The sequence below is a fragment of the Zootoca vivipara genome, chromosome 1 (assembly GCF_965207765.1).
Source record: "Zootoca vivipara chromosome 1, rZooViv2.hap1.1, whole genome shotgun sequence".
Lineage (NCBI taxonomy): Eukaryota > Metazoa > Chordata > Lepidosauria > Squamata > Lacertidae > Zootoca > Zootoca vivipara.
In genome coordinates this window covers 103,949,248-103,970,222 of record NC_142582.1, presented here as the reverse complement: position 1 = coordinate 103,970,222, position 20,975 = coordinate 103,949,248, and the positions used below count along the sequence as shown (strand labels likewise).

Genomic DNA, 20,975 nt, shown 5'->3' with positions numbered 1-20,975 from the left:
TGCCCCATCCCAGCACAGAGAAAATTTATATAGAGGTACAGATAGAGGGAGCCCCATGCCGCATGGAGCTGGACACGGGTTCAACTCTATCCATAATCTCGGCCCGAACATTAAGGGAACTGTGCCCTAATGGGGGTCCCAAACTAAGGCCGGCCCCATTCACCCTCCGGGACTTCCAGAAACGTAAGGTCCCTACTATGGGGGTGGGGACCTTCAGGGTGCAATATCGAGGGCGAAAGCAACAATTGGACTTGCTGGTAGTTAAGGGCCCCTACGTTAGCTTACTGGGACTGGCATGGTTTGGACCTCTGGGGCTAGCCGTTACCGGGGTGAACCGCACTAGCTTACAAGTGGACGTGGACGCCATATGCAAAGAGTTTCCAGGGGTTTTCGATGGGGCATTGGGACGATATACAGGACCCCCCATTGCCCTACAGCTAGACCCCGCTGTACGACCCATCAGGCACAAGGCCCGCCGGGTCCCGTTCGCCCTGAAACCCCGCATAGACGAGGAATTGGACCGGCTCGTGGAGCAAGGAGTGCTGGAGCCGGTGCCCAACGCCCCCTGGGAAACTCCAATTGTCACACCCGTCAAGCCTAACGGTTCGGTCCGCATCTGTGCAGACTACAAATGCACCATAAACAAGGCTCTCACGGCCCATGCATACCCAGTGCCAGTGGTCAGCCATGTCCTCGCCACCCTGGCTGGGTCAAAAATCTTTGGCAAACTGGACTTGGCCCAAGCGTATCAACAGTTGCCTGTGGACGAAGCCACAGCAGAGGCTCAGACGATTGTGACGCACAGAGGGGCATTCAGAGTAAAGCGGCTGCAATTTGGCGTTAGCGTGGCACCAGGCATATTCCAGAATCTAATGGACTCTCTCCTTAAAGGGATTCCTGGTGTCACCCCCTTCTTCGATGATGTACTGATCGCCGGGCCCACACCAGAGGAATTTGAGGACCGCCTCCGCTCCGTCCTGCACCGTTTCCAGACGGCGGGCCTCAAGGTGAAGCGGGAAAAGTGTTTACTGGGAGTGCCGCAGGTGGACTTTCTGGGATTTAAGGTGGACGCAGAAGGGGTCCATCCAACCGGTGACAAGGTACGGGCCATTTGTGAGGCCCCAGCGCCCAAGAGCAAGCCCGAACTTCAGTCATTCTTGGGACTATTGAACTTTTACCATGCCTTCCTTCCCCATAAGGCAGCGGTAGCGGAGCCCCTACACAGACTCCTAGATAAAAGGGCCCCTTGGGTGTGGGGCCAGCGACAAAGGGCCGCATTCCAGGCAGTCAAGGACTTGCTCGTCTCAAACTCGGTCTTGGCACACTTCGACGAGAGGCTGCCAGTGGTGCTGGCATGCGACGCCTCTCCCTATGGCATCGGCGCTGTCCTGGGACACCAACTCCCGGATGGAAGAGAGGTGCCGGTGGCATACTTCTCCCAGACGCTTGCTGCAGCCGAACGAAACTACTCACAGATTGACAAGGAGGGTCTGGCAATCGTGAAGGGCGTAAAAAAATTCCATGATTTCTTGTACGGGCGGCCCTTTACCATAGTGACTGACCACAAGCCGTTGCTTGGCCTGTTTGCCCCTGAGAAGCAGACCCCCCAAGTGTTGTCTCCACGTGTCCTCAGGTGGTCAATTTTCCTTGCCGGCTACCAGTATGCACTAATCCACCGCCCTGGGAAGGCGATGGGCCACGCAGACGCCCTCAGCAGGCTACCACTACCAGAAACAGGCCCCGACCCAGCGCCTGCGCAAGAGGTTATGACCCTGGAGCTGCTTCCCGACCGACCCATTCAGGCACAAGAAGTTGCGCACCATTCCACAAAAGATAGGGTCATCTCCCGGGTCCTGGACTGGGTGTGGCGAGGATGGCCCAGCAGCAGCCCCGGGCCAGAATTCGCTGGCTACACAAACCGCAAACATGAACTGTCGGCCCACAAGGGGTGCCTGTTATGGGGAAGCAGGGTTGTTGTTCCCCAGCCCCTCCGCAAAAGGGTCCTCACAGCCCTACACGAGACACACCCAGGGGTAGTGAGGATGAAGGCCCTTGCCAGGAGTTATGTGTGGTGGCCGGGGATTGACAGAGAGATAGAGGCCTGGGTCCAACACTGCCAGACCTGCCAAGAATCCCGCCCGGATCCCCCAAGGGCCCCAGTCCAGCCCTGGGAGTCCGCCCGACATCCATGGTCACGCTTGCACGTGGACTTCGCTGGCCCCTTCCAGGGAAAAACATTCTTCATAGTGGTGGATTCCTACACCAAATGGCTGGAGGTCGCACTGGTACCATCCACTTCTACGGCGGCAGCCATCCGGGTACTACGTAAGCTGTTTGCGACCCACGGGCTCCCTGACACCCTTGTCTCGGACAATGGAACCGCATTCACGTCAGAGGAGTTCCAGACCTTCACAGCGCAGAACGCCATCCGCCACATCCGCTCAGCACCATTCCACCCTGCCACCAATGGCCAAGCGGAGCGCATGGTGCGGACCACCAAGGACAGCCTCCGCCGCATGACACAAGGGGACTGGGAATACCGCCTTGCTGCATTTCTTCTAGCACAGCACAGCACCCCAAGCACAACGACGGGCCGGAGCCCAGCTGAATTACTAATGGGCCGGCGCCTTGCAACTAGACTGGACCGACTTCACCCCGACAGAGCTCAGGATGAGGTAGTGGTGGGGAAGGGCAGGAACCCCCGGACATTTGTGGCCCAGGACCCAGTGTATGCAAAGAATTTTGGGGCAGGCCCAGCATGGGTACCCGCCACAGTCACCAAGGTGACCGGTCCCGTGTCGTACGAGGTACTAACGGAAGGGGGGCAATGTTGGCGCCGCCACTGCGACCAGATACGGCGACGATTCCCAGGAGGAACCCGGGAGGAGAGCGGGACAGAGGGGTCCCAAGGGGACAGCAGGGCAGTGAGGCCTGTAGAGCGAGAGGGGTGGGCAGAGGAAGCAGAAGCAGTAGGCACAGAGGGGCGCCCCGAGGCTGGAAGGACACCGGAACCAGAGCTACAACCTAGTGGTTCAGTGGCGCCAGACCAGACAGCCCCGGCACAGCCAGCAGCCTCGGAACACGAGCCAGAACCAGAACCCCTGACCAAGGAACACCCCAGGCCACAACGCACACGGAGGCGGCCAGCAGACCTTGGGGACTACGAATGCAACTTCCCGGGCAGGACTGGAACTTAGAGGGGAGGGGTGTTATGTACTGAGCTGAATCCTAGAACAATAGGATTCAGAATCAGCGGGAGCTACCCAATCCAACTCCAGGTGGAAGTGAATCCGCAACCTGATTGGCCTGCTGGAGCAGCCAATCAGGCGGCTGGCAGAAGTGAATCTGCTACCTGATTGGCCTGTAGGAGCAGCCAATCAGGCTGCAGGCAAAAGTCAATCCACAATATAATTGGCCCACAGGTGTAGCCCTGAAGTAGCCAATCACGCAAGGCCCATTGTGTAAATAATGTATATAAGCAGATGGTTTTGGGAAAAGAGCCATTCGTCTTCTCTTCTCCTCCTTGATGACTATGAGCTGAATAAAGAGCATGAAATTCACTCTTGACTCCGAGTATATTTCATGCAGCTAAAATATGATGTTCATTTTTCACATGGTCAGTCCTTACCCTGCCCACCCCCCTCATCTTCTTAAGAGGGTCTCTTCTCCAGTGTTCGGAGAGTAGCTGAAGTGGGGAGGCAGAAAAAAGTCCTTCCACTCTGCAATTTTGAATCTGAGCGCAGTACTGCGCCCAAGGCTCAGAAACTGCTCACGCTAATGAAATTCCCTATTGCAAAATGCGCCTAGAACAATGGGAGTTTTGAACACTGCCTGGGGGTGTTAAAAAGGTGAGAGGCAGCCTCACTTGGGAGGATTCCTTTATTTCTTGCATTTGCAGTCTATCCCGCCTTTTCCTCTTAAGGAGCTCAAGGTGGTATACATGGTTCTGCCCCCTCCTCATTAATCCCCACAGTGACCCTGTGAGGTAGGTTAGGCTGAGAAGCAATGAATGGCCCAATGTCATCCAATGAGCTTCATGGCCAAGTGGGGATTTGAACCCTGGTGTCCCAGTCCTAGACCCACACTAGGCCAGAGGTTTTCAACCTTTTGGGGTACATGGCTCCCTTGACCAACTACATTCTTTCTGCAGCACCCCTGTGGGGCTCAGGAGCTCAGTTATGTCACCCCTTGCCTGCAGAGCTGGCAGCCTCTCACCCGTTTTTAAACATCCTTGTGGAGTGTTCCCTCAGCCTCCTCTCCTTAGGAGTCCCCCGGGCAGCTGCTGCTGCCGCCCGTGGTCTCTGAGCTGCCCCCGCTGCCCCAAAGAGAGGTTCCTCCTCACGTTGCCCCACTGGGTCCTGGGACTTGTCTGTCCATTCCCAACAGCAAGGGCTGGCGGAGTAGCTGGCTGGGCTCCCTGACCCACTTGCTTGCTTACTTTGAGGCCGCCTCAGCTCTGACAAACCAGCACCCCCTGACCAGCCCCAGAGGCACCATTTGCTTGCAGAGCTTGTAGCACGGGCTGCTGCAACAAACAGCTGTGCAAGCCTTTTAGAGACAGAGATGTGAGATGGCATCAGAGGAGGGAGGGAAGGAAAGAGGGACATAAGCCAGTGTTGCCTGTGGCACCCCTGGCCATCATTCAAGGCATCCCAGGGTGCCATGGCACCGTCTGAAAACCACTGCACTAGGCTGACTCACGTAGGGTTGCCACCTTTGTTCTGGCTAAATACAGGGCGGTGGGTGGGCGTTTTATTTATTTTTATCTGGTGCTGAAGTGACTTCAAAGCAATCCATTACAATCTATTGCAGCCTTACAGGATGTCCCTTCTGGAAATTTTCACACAAAAGCACACACACATACACATGGTATTGTAAATCTGTCTGTTCTTTGCTACCCAGAGCTCAAATACCTGACCTTTCACTACTCTTTCAAACACATGCATTTGGAGAGGTTCCCTAACTTGGCAGAGAAAGAGAAGACCAGAAATACAGGACAAACTGTATCAATAGCAGGATGTAGCATTTTACATTGAAATATGGGACGATTCTATGATATACAGGACAGATGGCAACCCTACTCATGCATTATAGTGGTGTATAAGCTGCGGTTTGAAAATCTCATTTCAGTTTCTAAAGGGTTCCACTTTCTTCAGCACCTTTGATGAAACCAATATATATGAAGATACACAAACAGTAAATAACAAACAAACACCCTTCTATTGGACCTAATTTATTTAGCCTCCTGGAAGCATATTCTCAAGGTACCTGCATCGCAGTCTCTACTGTGTTTACACAACCTCAACCAAATTGCACTTTTGTAAAGTTTAGAAAATAGATGAAAAATGAAGCAAGGTGTAGAAAAACATGCCATGAATCATTAAAAGAACACTCTGTACTATTCCAGTATACACATGAGATGCTTGGGAATAGGGTGGGGGAAGTGCTGTTGTGCTCATGTCTCTCTTGTGGGCTTCTCCAAATAGTTGTCTGGTTGGCTCCCAATATAAAAGAGTGTTGGACAGGTGGTCCTTTAGCCTGATGCAGCAAGCCTTTTCTTATGTTCTAATGACAAACTGTTTTCTACAAGGTTCTGTGTAGATAGAAGATCGTTTTGTACTGTGCTTTTTAGGAGACAATAGCTTTACCGTAGCGCCATCTTATGGTGTATTTTTTGAAAGTTCAAGAAATATCAGTTGAGTACCGTAGTACTGTATTGTTCATACGGTATAATAGCTTATGTATTTTGGTTGCTAGTTTTCTTTGGGTTTTTTTTGCATTTTGCATTAATTCAGATTATTGATTCTTAGGGGGTTCTCACTATTTTCGGCTACAGGTAACTTTTTAATACTAAGGTAATCGGTTAGGTTCGGACGGATCGTTTTTGCGTCCACTATATGGTTCTTTTGGGTCTCCTTGTGAAAATACTGTCGTACTAAATGCCTTCCCTGTTGTACTCTGTTAACTAAACTTGTGTTAAATATGTTCGTCCTCCTGAGCGGAACCCAGTAGCTTGGGTGGGGGGCGAGGGCAGGTGGAAGGAGCAAGGATAAACAGGCAGGAAAAAATTAGGCTGAAATGTGACTAGATGTGACTAGTAAAGATTTCCCCAAGTTAAGATATTTTTTAAAAATCCATCCTTGCCTCTTTGGCTATGGTGCCAATGAGTGTCTGGTCATCTCCTCTCCCCTGACAATTCCATGTGCAGATCAACCAAAGGATACGGAGAACGGTATCGTAGAGAGGGTGGTGTGGGGAAGCAGAACTCCGTCGGACTCGGCAGCGAAAACAAAGACGGCCACTCGAACCCAGAGATAGAGAGAGAGTTACACGCCCCCTCGCTTTCTTAGTTGACACCGCGGCTTGACAGGGAAGAGCGCGAGGAGGCGGAGCCAGAGCGCCCTCGCATGCAAATGAGGCCTCGCCGCGGCGCATTGTGGGTAAGCACGAAACGGGCTTCGCGGGCCTTCGGAGAGGTCGGGATTCTGTCAGGCTGGGCCAGTGGATGGTGCACGACTGCGGGCGAGAGAAGAGAAGCGGGGACGGGGCCCTCGGGCGGCGCTGTCAGTGCTCGCTGTGCATTAAAGGGGTGCGGGAGGACGGCGGCCCGGGTCCGGGCGGAAGAGAAAGCATACTTACCTGGCAGGGGAGACACCTTGATCATGAAGGAGGTTTTCCCAGGGTGAGGCTCATCCATTGCACTGCGGGTGTGCTGACCCCTGCGATTTCCCCAAATGCGGGAAACTCGACTGCATAATTTGTGGTAGTGGGGGACTGCGTTCGCGCTTTCCCCTCACAAGTCATGTGCAAAAAACAGAATTAATGCAGATAAATCATTACTTGTTAGACCAGCCTTAATTTTATGTAGTTTTCCATCTTGAGCTTTGTTGCAATTCTTATTGAAAGCAAACAGCCCAGAAAACAGGTCGCATTTGGGTCAGTGAAGGTGCGTGCCGATGAGTGCTAGTTGCTAGGAATCACGAGCGCCGAAGGGCTCCTGTGCTCACGACTTGCTTGCTTGTGAGATTCACGTCTTTCGGCTTGGTCCCCGTGAGAACAGTGTTGCACCAAGTACGTGTTGGGTCTCATCCGCGTTTTCTTAAAACATAAGAAAACTAACATGAACAGATTGCATTTCCACAAGAAACTCTGCGAAGTTGCCCTGACTTTATTAGGTTTCCCGGAGACAATGGCTTTGCAGTAGCGCCATCCTACGGCGTTCATGGAAACAACAAGATTTCAGTGGAAATCCTGTATAAAGTATTGTTCAGGTAATAACTGAAGGGGGTTCCTTTTGCATTTTGCTTTAATTTCCACTCTAGTTATTCTCATGGCGTTCTCATTGCCCACCGTACCCCAGGTTTCTTTTTAATGCCAAGGTATTCGGTCAGGTTCGTGAGGATCGTTTTCGTGGCAACCTTCTGCCTCCGTTTTGCTTATTAGCGTTTCCTTGGGAAAGTGGCCTACTATATAAGTTAGGTTAACAAAGCTTGTCCCGAACTGGACTCGTAGCTGAAGAGTGGGGAATGAGAGCACAGCAATAGAGGCGGACCAATTGAGCAGACGCCTTAGGAATCGCTGAAATCTATTTCTTCAACGTCTGGGGGTGGATAACCAGCCCCGGCCTGTCTCTTAGGCTGTGGAACCAAAGCGTATCTGGTCCTTGCCCTTATAATAATGGCAGGCAAGGCGCCGAGGGCTCGACAGTACTAGTCTACAACTGAGGCGGCCGCTGGAACAGAGGCCTTTAGCCAGAGCGCGGCTGGCAGGGAAGAGCGCAAGGAGGCGGAGCCTGATCTACACTCGCATGCAGATAAGGCTCCGCCGCGGAACATTATGGGGGAGCACGAAACGGGCTTCGCGGGCCTTCCGAGAGGTCGGGATTCTGTCAGGCTAGGCTGGTGGATGATGCCCGACTGCGAGCGAGCGAAGGGAAGTAGGGACGGGGCCCTCGGGCGGGGCTTGGTCTGCTCGCTGTGCATTAAAGGGGTGCGGGAGGACGGCGGCCCGGGTCCGGTCGGAGCAGAAAGCATACTTACCTGGCAGGGGAGACACCTTGATCATGAAGGAGGTTTTCCCAGGGTGAGGCTCATCCATTGCACTGCGGGTGTGCTGACCCCTGCGATTTCCCCAAATGCGGGAAACTCGACTGCATAATTTGTGGTAGTGGGGGACTGCGTTCGCGCTTTCCCCTGACAATTCATGTGCAAAAAACAGAAATTAAAGCTTGGGAAGTTATGTGTCTTTTTACACTTTTTGCTCTATGTGACTGATGCCAGTGTATTTGCAGGGCTCGTACCGGTAGCTTCGTTGTGTACATTTTCTTATGCTGTTTGGATTGTTTCTCAAACTGAAAGACACAGCCCTATATCATCCAAAAGTTTCTTAGCTCTCTGTGCAATCCAATATAGAATATACAAAACACAAGATATACAAGAAGGTAGCACTCGACTGCATAATTTGTGATACTGGGGATTGTGTTCATGCTTTCCACTATCGTGTTAAAAACAAACAAAACAGAAGGATGCACTGTCTGGAACTGAGGAGCTTCTGCCTGATTTCTCCACTCCTTAGGAGCCTGCTGTGAAAAAGGGGGTGAAGGAGGAATCAGTCTCTGTGGGGGTGCCAGAAAAACGGGTGCAGCAGGAGGAATTGCAGGCATGTGATAATACACAGGAAAAACTCAGGGTATGTGCGCACACTGCAGAAGAGCAGCAGGTTCCTGCTGATTTTCTTACTCCACTACAAAGTGCTGCAGACAAGAGCACACTGGGGGTCACACAGCAATACCTAGCAGGTTAAAAGAGTGGAGCAAGCCCTTGTAAATGCTGTTTCTCTAAATCAGGAGCCTTTTTGGCTCCACACAACAGATCCTTATCAGGATCTGCCTTCTGGCACCCTATGTGACATGGGAGCACCACAGCCTACCTGCCTCACTTAGCCTGACAGTTAGTTCCTTGCACCTCCTTGCACCTGCTTGAATCCTAACAATGCCTCATGGCAAACTACTTTTGAAAGCATCATTTTCAAACTGGGGGGCACTAGGCTAGCAAACAGGGACCCAGGTGGCGCTGTGGTTAAACCACTGAGCCTGGGACTTGCTGATCAGAAGGTCGGCGGTTCGAATCCCTGTGACGGGGTGAGCTCCCGTTGCTTGGTCCCAGCTCCTGCCAACCTAGCAGTTCGAAAGCACGTCAAAATGCAAGTAGATAAATAGGAACCGCTACAGCGGGAAGGTAAACGGCGTTTCCATGTGCTGCTCTGGTTTGCCAGAAGCGGCTTTGTCATGCTGGCCACATGACCTGGAAGCTATACGCCGGCTCCCTCGGCCAATAATGCGAGATGAGCGCGCAGCCCCAGAGTCGGTCACGACTGGACCTAATGGTCAGGGGTCCCTTTACCTTTACCTTTAGGCTAGCAAAAGCCCTTTGCCCTGGAATATGTAGTGGCTTCGCGCTTTCCCCTGACAATTAATGTGCAAAAAACAGAATTAATGTATCCAAGTCATAACTTGTTAGACCAGCCTTAATTTTATATAGTTTTCCACCATGAGCTTTGATGCAATTTTTATTGAAAGCAAATAGCTCAGAAAACTGTTCGCACTTTGGTCAGTGAAGGTGCGTGCCAATGAGTGCTAGTTGCTAGGAATCACGAGCGCGGAAGGGCTCTTGTGCTCACGGCCTGCTTGTCGAGATTCACAAGAGGGACGTCTGTTCGCGAGCATTGCACCAAGTACGTGTTGGGTCTCATCCGCGTTTTCTCTAACATGAACACATTGCATTTCCACAAGAAACTCTGCAAAGTTGCCCTGACTTTATTAGGTTGGCCGGAGAGAATGGCTTTGCAGTAGCGCCATCGTACGGCGTTCATGGAAAGCACAAGATTTCAGTGGAAATCCTGTATATTTTGAATATTGTTCAGGTAATAGCTGAAGGGGGTTTCTTTTGCATCTTGCTTTAATTTCCACTCTACGGTAGTTATTCTCATGGCATTTTCATTGCCCACCGCACCCCAGGTTTCTTTTTAATGCCAAGGGCCCAAGGCATTCGGTCAGGTTCGTGAGGATCGTTTTCGCGGCAACTCTTCCGCTACTGTACAAGTTAGGTTAACAAAGTTTGTCCCGAACTGGACTCCGTAGCTGAAGAGTGGGGAATGAGAGCACAGCAATAGAGGCGGACCAATTGAGCAGACGCCTTAGGAATCGCTGAAATCTATTTCTTCAACGTCGGGGGGGTGGAAAACTGCCCCGGCCTGTCTCTTGGGCTGTGGAGCCAAAGAGTGTCTGGTCCTTGCCCTTATAATAACAGGCAAGGCGCCAAGGGCTCAACAGTACAAGGACTACTGTACAACCGAGACGGCCGCTGGAAAGAGGTCTTTGGCCAGAGCGGGGCTTGGCAGGGAAGAGCTCAAGGAGGCGGAGGCGGAGGCGGAGGCGGAGGCGGAGGCGGAGGCGGAGGCGGAGGCGGATCCACTCCCGCATGCAGATAAGGCTTCGCCGCATAGCATTATGGGGGAGCACGAAACGGGCTTCGTGGGCCTTCGGAGAGGTCGGGATTCTGTCAGGCTGGGCCGGTGGATGATGCCCGACTGCGAGCGAGAGAAGGGAAGCAGGGACGGGGCCCTCGGGCGGGGCTTGGTCTGCTTGCTGTGCATTAAAGGGGTGTGGGACGACGACGGCCCGGGTCCGGCCTGAGCAGAAAGCATACTTACCTGGCAGGGGAGACACCTTGATCATGAAGGAGGTTTTCCCAGGGTGAGGCTCATCCATTGCACTGCGGGTGTGCTGACCCCTGCGATTTCCCCAAATGCGGGAAACTCGACTGCATAATTTGTGGTAGTGGGGGACTGCGTTCGCGCTTTCCCCTGACAACTCATGTGCAAAAAAACAGAAATTAAAGTTTGAGAAGTTATGTGTCTAAAACACTTGCTCTATGTAGCTGGTTCCTGTTTATTTGCAGGGCTCGCAGCTTCTTTCCCACTGGAACATGGATCTACTATCTAACTAGACCATTGATCATTAAAATGAAGCAATATGTCCCTGGGTTGAGGCGCTCATCTCGCATTATTGGCCGAGGGAGCCGGTGTACAGCTTCCAGGTCATGTGGTCAGAGCCGCTGTCCTTCTGATTGGCAAATAATCAATGTACTGTACTATAAAATAAGACAGTAGGCTCGCTAGTGGGGGTGCTGTGCATTTTGGCCCCTACTGGCAGGCAGGGCAGGAAAGGGCAGGGCGGGATCCCTAACATGTCGCTGCCCTACCATGGATTCCTAGCCCAGAGTTGGGTTGCCTCCTCCTGATCACTCCTCTCCACAGCCCCCCCCCCCGTGCTCCTGCTATCGCTACCACCGCCAGGCAGGAAGGCAGGCAGACATCCCTCCTGACATCCTCTCGGTGAGGGCGCCCCACCCCGAGGTAGGGCAAACCCTCCCTGCGCTCACATGGATTGCTGCCCCTTCCCAGCGCGGAGAGGCTTTTCCTCCCAGCCCAGCCCCTCAGCAGCACACATGCGGAGGGAAGATCCCAAAACAGCCTCCATCCGATCACAGCCGTGGGAGCAAAAAGAAAAGAAAAAGATCGAAGGGGGAATCTAACTGAGGAAAGGGGCAGCTCCCCCCCCTCGCCTCACATCCCCTGGGATCCCCTCCCTCCTCATTCCTCTAGCTTTTCCCCAGCACACATTGCTCCCATTGTGGGCACCGCCACCCTACTCCAAAAACACACCCACACCCCTACAGTGGTACCTCGGGTCAAGTACTTAATTGGTTCTGGGGTGCCATTCGCACCCCATAAAGTACTTAATCCGAGCAGTGATAACTTGTGTGTGCAAAGATAGAGTGCTTCTGCACATGTGCACGCGACGGAACCCAGAAGTAAACACTTCTTGGTCCGTGGAGTATTTAAACTGAAAGTACTCAAACTGAGGGGGAACAGGACACCTGTTTGATTCAAGACCTCACAGAAGAACCAGTGTGGAATAATGTCCTCCCGGTGAGAGAGGGAGGGCAGGATGCACTCTGGGGCCAGAATTTAGAGGGAAAGAAAATTGAGACAGAGCTGGAAAGTGGAAATATAACTGGATGGTTTTGTGCTACAATTTTTGAAGAATTGGGGAGACAGCAGGGGAGGATTAAGGAAGAATGGTGGTCAGGATGGGATAGAGTGGGAGTGGGATGAGGGGTATTAATGAATGCAAATTTTATTTGGATTTGAATCGTCCAAAACTGGAACGATTTATGGAACTCGTTGAAACATCTGGGAGACCCTGAGTCCAGGGGAAGTGGGGGGGGTCGTATCAATTTTAAATGTTAAATGCTATAATGATATAAGAATCTCTATTGGAATTTAGGGGAAATCTTTGGTAATAAAATTTAGGCTAAAGGGAAAAATAGAAGATTGAAGGACGGGAAATAATTTTTTTTGATTGAGATTAATTGATTAAATATTGGTGGAATATAGTTGATATTTTTAGAATAGAATAATTGAAAGATAATGATTAAAGGTATCAGATAGAATTAGGATATAAGATGGAAACTGCCTAAATGGAATTCTAAAATTGACCCAGTGAGAGGGGAATCGAGGAAGTCAACAATGTTAAGTAAAATGTAACAAATGATGTTTTTCTTTTTTATGTTTGTTTTGTTTTTGTTTTTACTATTATTATTTTGTTTTTGATGGAAACTGCCTAAATGGAATTCTAAAATTGACCCAGTGAGAGGGGAATCGAGGAAGTCAACAATGTTAAGTAAAATGTAACAAATGATGTTTTTCTTTTTTATGTTTGTTTTGTTTTTGTTTTTACTATTATTATTTTGTTTTTGATGTGTGTGTTTTTGCTTTTGTAATGTTGTTTTTTGGAAAATGAATAAAAATTATTTGAAAAAAAAAGAAAAGAAAGAAAGTACTCAAACTGAAGCGTACTTAACCTGAGGTATGACTGTACATTTTCTTTCGCTCTTTCGTTTGTTTTTCAGACTGAAAGAGACAGTCCTATCTCGTCCAAAAGTTTCTAGTGTAATATAGGGGAGGTGTATTTAAAATCGTTAACTGTGCAATCCAATATAAAGGTAAATGTAAAGGACCCCTTGACAATTAAGTCCAGTCGCGAATGACTCTGGGGTTGTGGCGCTCATCTCGCTTTACTGGCAGAGGGAACCGATGTTTGTCCACAGACAGTTTTTCCGGGTCATGTGGCCAGCATGACTAAGCTGCTTCTGGCGAAACCAGAGCAGCGCACGGAAACGCTGTTTACCTTCCCACCGGGGAGGTACCTATTTATCTATTTGCTCTTTGACGTGCTTTCGAACTGCTAGGTTGGCAGGAGCTGGGACCAAACAATGGGAGCTCACCCCGTCGCAGGGATTCAAACCACTGACCTTCCGATCGGTAAGCCCAAGGCTCAGTGGTTTACACCACAGTATACAAAACAGGAGATATACAAGAAGATAGAACTCGACTGCGTAATTTGTGATATTGGGGTTGTGTTCATGCTTTCCACTAACGTGTTTAAAAAAACAAACCAGAATTTAGATTGCTGATAGTACTTGATTTGATATTTATTAAAATACAGCAAGTTTGACATTCAATTTTTATGATGTCTGTTAAATACTTGCTTTACTGTTTCTTTTTCATTCATTTTTTCACAGAGCAGAGGGGCCACAAGCTGCTGGACAGGTTTCAGCAGGAGGCTTGAGGTGGCTCCTCCATTTGGGAATGTGGGTGGGGGGTGGCTACTGGGTATCTGCCTTCTAGGGGCTAGTAAAGGGTGGGCTTTTCTACTCGCCCATTCACAGGCGCCCCTCTGCTCCCCCTAGGCCGCCCTCAGTTGATCTCCAGGTCACTGTCCTCACTGAGGCAGGAGGAGGCGGCATTGAGGACAGAGGTGAGGAGCACCTGGTCCTTCTCAGGGAGCAGGCCGCACTCCTGCAGGAAGCCCTCCAGGTCCCCGGCAAAGAAGTCCTCACCCAGTTGGTCAGTGACACGGACAAAGTTGCCCACCAGTTCCCCACCCTTGTAGACCAGGAGTGCCGGCAGGGCGCTGGTGGTGAAGCGGGAGCTGGTGCCGATCAGGGAGCTCCGCACCCGGCAAAACTTGACCATGGGGTACTCCATGGCCAGGCAGACCATGCATCCGTGGAGGGAGTCGGCCCCTGGGACATCATCCTCGTAGATGTGGACCATCACCAGGGAATTCCTGGGTCCTTTGTCAATGGTGTCCAGGAAGGCCTCCCCACTGTGGATCTCGACAACCTGCTTGAAGTGCTGCCCGCTGCGCAGCTGCAGCCGCATCTCCTCCATGCGCTGCTTGCGGTACTGCTGCAGGAACTCCTCGTCATCTGGGCCCTCACACAGCGCACTGAACTCCTGCAGTGTTAGTTTGTCATTCAGCTTTTTCTGGAGCTCCTGCTGCTTCCGTTTGTCCTCCTCATCGTCCAGGTGGGATCTGCATGTCATTGAGAGCTTCTGGATGAGGCGCTTCATCTCCCGGCACTGTTCCTCCCTCTGCTCTGTCTCCAGCTGCTTGAATCTCCTCCAGTCGTTGATCACCCCTTTGGGGCCTGTGTTTACCGCACTGCCATTGCTGCTCCACATCTTTAACGTGTCCGTCCGTTGGTTAGTGGGGTCGGAGCATCCTGTTAAGTTCACTTTCCACATTGCTAGTGCCACACAGTCTTTGAAAGATTTGAAATTATTCTTTGTAGGCAAGGAAGGTAGAGAAAGAAATTCCCTGACAGGTCTCCTGCCACTCTTTCCTGTTTCTGTAACTCTTCCTGCAGAATGTGGCTTGGAAGAGAGTTCTAGATCTATAGTATGTTGTTTCGCACAAGGAGGAATGTAAGCTAGAAAAAAACAGAGAGGCAATTTAGTGGGAGAAGAAGGCTCAAAGTATAAGTGTTGAAGTGACAGGAATACATAAGGCTCAGGATCTGTGAGGAAGGAAATGGTTAGAAAAAGGGCATCCATGGAGAATACTGATTGCTGAAATCTTGGATTGAAAAAACAAAACAAAACACTCGACATTTCATTAAGGAACAGAGAACAATACAGTACTTCAGATCTAGACAGGCATCGAAGCCACTACATATTCCAGGGCAAAGGGCTTTTGCTAGCCTAGTGCCCCCCAGTTTGAAAATGATGCTTTCAAAAGTAGTTTGCCATGAGGCATTGTTAGGATTCAAGCAGGTGCAAGGAACTAACTGTCAGGCTAAGTGAGGTAGGTAGGCTGTGGTGCTCCCATGTCACATTGGGTGCCAGAAGGCAGATCCTGATAAGGATCTGTTGTGTGGAGCCAAAAAGGCTCCTGATTTAGAGAAACAGCATTTACAAGGGCTTGCTCCACTCTTTTAACCTGCTAGGTATTGCTGTGTGACCCCCAGTGTGCTCTTGTCTGCAGCACTTTGTAGTGGAGTAAGAAAATCAGCAGGAACCTGCTGCTCTTCTGCAGTGTGCGCACATACCCTGAGTTTTTCCTGTGTGTTATCACATGCCTGCAATTCCTCCTGCTGCACCCGTTTTTCTGGCACCCCCACAGAGACTGATTCCTCCTTCACCCCCTTTTTCACAGCAGGCTCCTAAGGAGTGGAGAAATCAGGCAGAAGCTCCTCAGTTCCAGACAGTGCATCCTTCTGTTTTGTTTGTTTTTAACACGATAGTGGAAAGCATGAACACAATCCCCAGTATCACAAATTATGCAGTAGAGTGCTACCTTCTTGTATATCTTGTGTTTTGTATATTCTATATTGGATTGCACAGTGAACTATTTTAAATACACCTCCTCTATATTAGAAACTTTTGGATGATATAGGACTGTCTCTTTCAGTCGGAGAAACAATCCAAACAGCATAAGAAAATGTACACAAGGAAGCTACAAGCCCTGCAATACACAGACATCAGTCACGTAGAGCAAAAGGTGTAAAAAGATACATAACTTTCATTTCTGTTTTTTGTACACGAGTTGTCAGGGGAAAGCGCGAACGCAGTCCCCCACTACCACAAATTATGCAGTCGAGTTTCCCGCATTTGGGGAAATCGCAGGGGTCAGCACACCCGCAGTGCAATGGATGAGCCTCACCCTGGGAAAACCTCCTTCATGATCAAGGTGTCTCCCCTGCCAGGTAAGTATGCTTTCCTTTCCGACCGGACCCGGGCCGCCGTCCTCCCGCACCCCTTCAATGCACAGCGAGCACTGACAGCGCCGCCTGAGGGCCCCGTCCCTGCTTCCCTTCTCTCGCCCGCAGTCGGGCATCATCCACTGGCCCAGCCTGACAGAATCCCGACCTCTCCGAAGGCCCACGAAGCCCGTTTCGTGCTCCCCCATAATGCTCCGCGGCGGAGCCTTATCTGCATGCGAGAGTCGCTCCGCCTCCGCCTCCTCGCGCTCTTCCCTGACAGCCCCGCTCTGGCTAAAGGCCTCTGTTCCAGCGGCCGCCTCAGTTGTAGACTAGTCCTTGTACCGTCGAGCCCTCGGCGCCTTGCCTGTTATTATAAGGGCAAGGACCAGATACGCTTTGGTTCCACAGCCTAAGAGACAGGCTAGGGCTGGTTATCCACCCCCAGACGTTGATGAAATAGATTCCAGCGATTCCTAAGGCGTTATTACTCACCTTTGTCCGCCCAATTGGTCCGCCTCTATTGCTGTGCTCCTCTCATTCCCCACCCTTCAGCTACGGGGTCCAGTTCGGGACAAACTTTGTTAACCTAATTTATATAGTAGGCCAGTTTCCCAAGGAAAAGCTGCTGAGCAAAACGGAGGCAGAAAGTTGCCGCGAAAACGATCCTCATTCCTCACGAACCTGACCGAATGCCTTGGCCCCTTGTCATTAAAAAGAAACCAGGGGTGCGGTGGGCAATGAGAACGCCATGAGAATAACTACCGTAGAAATTAAAGCAAGATGCAAAAGAAACCGCCTTCAGCTATTACCTGAACTATATTCAAAATATACAGGATTTCCACCCTAAATCTTGTGCTTTCCATGAACGCCGTAGGATGGGCTCTACTGCAAAGCCATTGTCTCCGGGAAAGCTAATAAAGTCAGGGCAACTTCGCAGAGTTTCTTGTGGAAATGCAATGTGTTCATGTTAGAGAAAACGCGGATGAGCCCCAACACGTACTTGGTGCAAGGCTCGCGAACAGACGTCCCTCTTGAGAATCTCAACAAGCAGGCCTTGAGCACAAGAGCCCTTCGGCGCTCGTGATTCTTTGCATCGGCACGCAACTTCACTGACCAAAAAGTGCGAACAGTTTTTCTGAGCTATTTGCTTTCAATATGAATTGCAACAAAGCCCAAGATGGAAAACTACATAGAATTAAAGCTGGTCTAACAAGTAATAATTCAGCTCTATTAATTCTGTTTTTTGCACTTGAGTTGTCAGGGGAAAGCGCGAACGCAGTCCCCCACTACCACAAATTATGCAGTCGAGTTTCCCGCATTTGGGGAAATCGCAGGGGTCAGCACACCCGCAGTGCAATGGATGAGCCTCACCCTGGGAAAACCTCCTTCATGATCAAGGTGTCTCCCCTGCCAGGTAAGTATGCTTTCTGCTCCGACTGGACCCGGGCCGCCGTCCTCCCGCACCCCTTCAAAGTACAACGAGCACTGACAGCGCCGCCCGAGGGCCCCGTCCCCGCTTCCCTTCTCTCGCCCGCAGTCGTGCATCATCCACTGGTCCTCTCTGACGGAACCCCGACCTTTCCCAGTGCCTCCCGAAACCCGTTTCGTGCTTACCCACAATGCTCCGCGGCGGAGCCTTATTTGCATGCGAGGGCGCTCTGGCTCCGCCTCCTCGAGCTCTTCCCTTCCAATCCGCGTTCCATCCAGGGGCTACTACTGCCTCAAAGTTCCAGCGGCCGCCTTAGTTTAGCGCACCGCCAGAGGAAAAGTTGTTTTAGAGTTAGACGGTTGCTAGTTCCCTTCATCGCCCCCCCCCCCGCGCTGCTAAGCACTCGGGCCCTTGTTTGCCAGGGCTTGGCTCCACAACCAAAGTGGATTTTTCCTCCTTTATATTCTAACCCCGACCGAATACATTATCACAAATGTCCTTTCAAAATATATGTGGAATCCAACCCGAAAAAGTCTGTCCTTAAAAGACATTTTTTTTACACCTAAACAACAGAACTTTTGAATTCAGAAACACATTTTAAACAGTCATGAGTGGTGGCTCATTATTAGAGTTGTGGTAAACTTCGATTTGTGACACATTCAGGGTTTTAAATGTACTGAGAATGTTTGCCTCTTACCTCTGGGCACTGGAATACTTCTAATAATACTTCTTCTTGGGTCTTTATATGGTTCTGAAAAAAATAAACATGTTAGACAATGGTTGTGGGCATGGGCATAGCCAAGGGGAGGCAATTGGGGCAGCTCCCTCCCCCCAGATCATGGAAAACAATACTTAATTAACTGAATCACATCAGTTCTGCCCCCCTAACAAAAGTCCTGGCCTCTCCTAATAAAGTCCTTCTCCCCCCAAAAATCCTGGGTATGCCCATGGTTGGGGGGCCTGCTAAGTGAAAAAGTAAAACTTCAGAGGGAGTTAGGTTGGGTTTGTACAGTATATGGTGCTAGTCCCTTAATACTGGCACTATAGTATCAGTGGTGTCCAGATTATGACTTCTGGGTGCAAGTTCAGGACCCCACCCATCAGAATAAGTTAGAGGGCCTGAAAATTATGGAGAGCTGGCTTTCCAAATTTCCAAATATACAATATAATACAATTACCATATAAAGTGCCCCCATAACAGATTCAAATTGAGAGTCTAAATTCCAACTGCATGTGAGCATATTGTTGTTGTTTGTAATTTTGTTAAAGAATTAAAGGAGAATATCCCGGATGCCTAGATCCAGGTTTGGGGCAAGCATTCTTGGGTGAAAGAACCCCAGCAGAGATTTTAAATCACAAAACATGCAGTTAAGTAAAGCATGTAAATTTAGGCTGTTAGACTTCTAAAATACCCCATTCTAAGTTTCTTCCAAAGTTCTGCTCTTCCATTAGGCTAGAGACCACACATTTGGTAAATTAAAAATTGTTTACTTGTAAACTTTTCAAAGGTCAGTTTCATTTGCTTTCCCATACAGCAGCAATAAAAAATCAGGCAGTACGACTTAGTTTCAACAATGGTAAGAGTTTCTAAATTATTTGTATAGGAACACAAAGATGGCTTGTTAAAGCTAAGCGATCTGTGCTTCAAGTAACTAGCCCAGACATCCTTACTGGTCAAGTTCACATTATGGAAAAAGAATGAGAGAGAACAAAGAGTTTCGTAACCCTTCCTCCCAAGGTGAGAGGATGTGACCTAACTAAGCCTGGCAGGACAGCTTACTCTGTGGTCTTAACCCCTTAATGGATTAGAGTTAAGCATGTTGGTTATATGAGACTGGATTTACCCCACACACATTTGATTATAGTAACAGCCCCACTTGTAGTACACAGCCATTGAATATCTTTGAGCACCCCATGATATGGAGATGTAGTGATGGAAAAAGTTACACCAGTTAAAATTTCAGTCTCTCGGTTCAGTGTGCTGCAATGAGATGTGTTATTTTGCCAGAGGTTGGCCAGCTACTTGCAGTAGCAGTGGCCTCCACTTGCCATGGATTCAGCACGCTCCTCTTTAAAAACTCAGTGACTCTGCATGGAACAATCAATTATAGTAACCAGGATTATAAACCATTTATTATAACTAGCGTAGTGCTTTACCATTTATGTGATGATATTGTGTTTGACAAGAGCTAAAAAGAAATACACTGCCCAAGATGTTTCAGCAAAATGTCTTCCTCAGGGACAAACGTTACCAAAGTCTTCTGTTTATTTAGGCTGCCTCTGACAAGCTACTGTTTTCAACAAATTATTTATTTGACTCCAATAAAAATGGTTCTGTATATGACGTTACCTAGCAGGGGAGATACCATGATAACCATGAAGGTGGCTTTTGCAGGGTGAGGCTCATCCATTGCACTGAAAAGGCAGGAATTACCCCACCATGTAATTTGTGTTTTCCATGGGAAAGTGGCTACATTCATAAAATGTTGCTGTCTCCTTTTCTGAAAGAGGCCAAGGTCACCTAAAATGGGATACAGTATGTTCTGGGAGAGAAATCAGATCCAGACACTGCTTTCCCAGTCATGGCAGCTTTATGACAAGAAATGCTGCACCTGTTGAACATATCAGTACCGTATATACGGAACAGCTGTCAGGAAAGGAGGAGGCAGCACTATGTTCAAGACCCCGGTACAAGTCAGGCATAGGGCTGACTTCTTCTTCTTCTTCTTCTTCTTCTTCTTCTTCTTCTTCTTCTTCTTCTTCTTCTTCTTCTTCTTCTTCTTCTTCTTCTTCTTCTTCTTCTTCTTCTTCTTCTTCTTCTTCTTCTTCTTCTTCTTCTTCTTCTTCGAACCAGTAACAGGCCTGTCCAGTTCTTTCCTGCACTGGGAAAAGAAGGAACCTTTCCAATATAGTAAAACGTGTTTATTGTGAAACACTCTCTCTACAGGTGCTCCTTTAACCTAGCAGCATCAGGAAGATTTTAAGCGCCGTATTCGCTTTTTATTTACGGAACACTTTGTATGCCACCGTTTCATCAACAGAAAAATCAACAGAATTTATTTTATTTTATTTTTTGCAATTCGCAAAAAATATATATACTGTACAAAAAACCACACATTTTCAGATCGCCAGCAAACTACTGGGGGTGGGGTGGGAGAAGAGGAAGGTTTTTATTCACAGTCTGTGTGATCCTGGCGGCGCAGAAAAGTTTTCAGCAAACGTTGAAATAAAGAAGACGCTTGCGGCTTGGTGATGACAAGGCTCGGACCAAAGCGCCTCGCCAAAACCAGCTTCGTCTCGCTTCCCCAGCCGCCGCCGCCGCCGCCTGAGCCGTAGGCGGGGCTTCATCTTTCTCCGCCGCGCTCTCATTCGCCGCCTTGCGGTGGAGGCGGGACCCGAGACCCCGCCTCTCTCCGGGCTGTGCCTCGCAATGC

General features: G+C 49.7%; 1 protein-coding gene and 5 non-coding genes across 7 annotated transcripts; 3 read left to right on the top strand and 3 right to left on the bottom strand.

Moving 5' to 3' along the window:
• The first annotated feature begins 6,631 nt into the window (after positions 1–6,631).
• On the top strand, positions 6,632–6,795 carry LOC118075546 (U1 spliceosomal RNA). The gene has a single exon (XR_004691400.1). It is a non-coding gene; the product is annotated as a U1 spliceosomal RNA (small nuclear RNA).
• Positions 6,796–8,031: 1,236 nt separating this feature from the next.
• LOC118075557 (U1 spliceosomal RNA) lies at positions 8,032–8,195 on the top strand. The gene has a single exon (XR_004691404.1). It is a non-coding gene; the product is annotated as a U1 spliceosomal RNA (small nuclear RNA).
• Positions 8,196–10,702: 2,507 nt separating this feature from the next.
• On the top strand, positions 10,703–10,866 carry LOC118075563 (U1 spliceosomal RNA). Its single transcript, XR_004691406.2, has one exon. It is a non-coding gene; the product is annotated as a U1 spliceosomal RNA (small nuclear RNA).
• Positions 10,867–13,531: 2,665 nt separating this feature from the next.
• Positions 13,532–17,730, bottom strand: LOC118082079 (phosducin-like protein). Of its 2 annotated transcripts, none has more exons than XM_060272816.2 (2): positions 16,605–17,730; positions 13,532–14,840 (listed from the first exon to the last, which is right to left on the bottom strand). In XM_060272816.2, exon 2 carries the CDS (start codon positions 14,653–14,655, stop codon positions 13,822–13,824), a length of 834 nt encoding a protein of 277 aa, XP_060128799.2. In that variant the 5' UTR covers positions 14,656–14,840; positions 16,605–17,730; the 3' UTR covers positions 13,532–13,821. The 2 variants fall into 2 exon arrangements, with proteins under 2 accessions (XP_060128799.2, XP_088528158.1); XM_088672032.1 differs by lacking the exon at positions 16,605–17,730 and adding an exon at positions 16,279–16,411.
• LOC148687695 (U1 spliceosomal RNA) lies at positions 15,960–16,123 on the bottom strand. Its single transcript, XR_015946856.1, has one exon. It is a non-coding gene; the product is annotated as a U1 spliceosomal RNA (small nuclear RNA).
• Positions 17,371–17,534, bottom strand: LOC118075561 (U1 spliceosomal RNA). The gene has a single exon (XR_004691405.1). It is a non-coding gene; the product is annotated as a U1 spliceosomal RNA (small nuclear RNA).
• Positions 17,731–20,975: the final 3,245 nt, after the last annotated feature.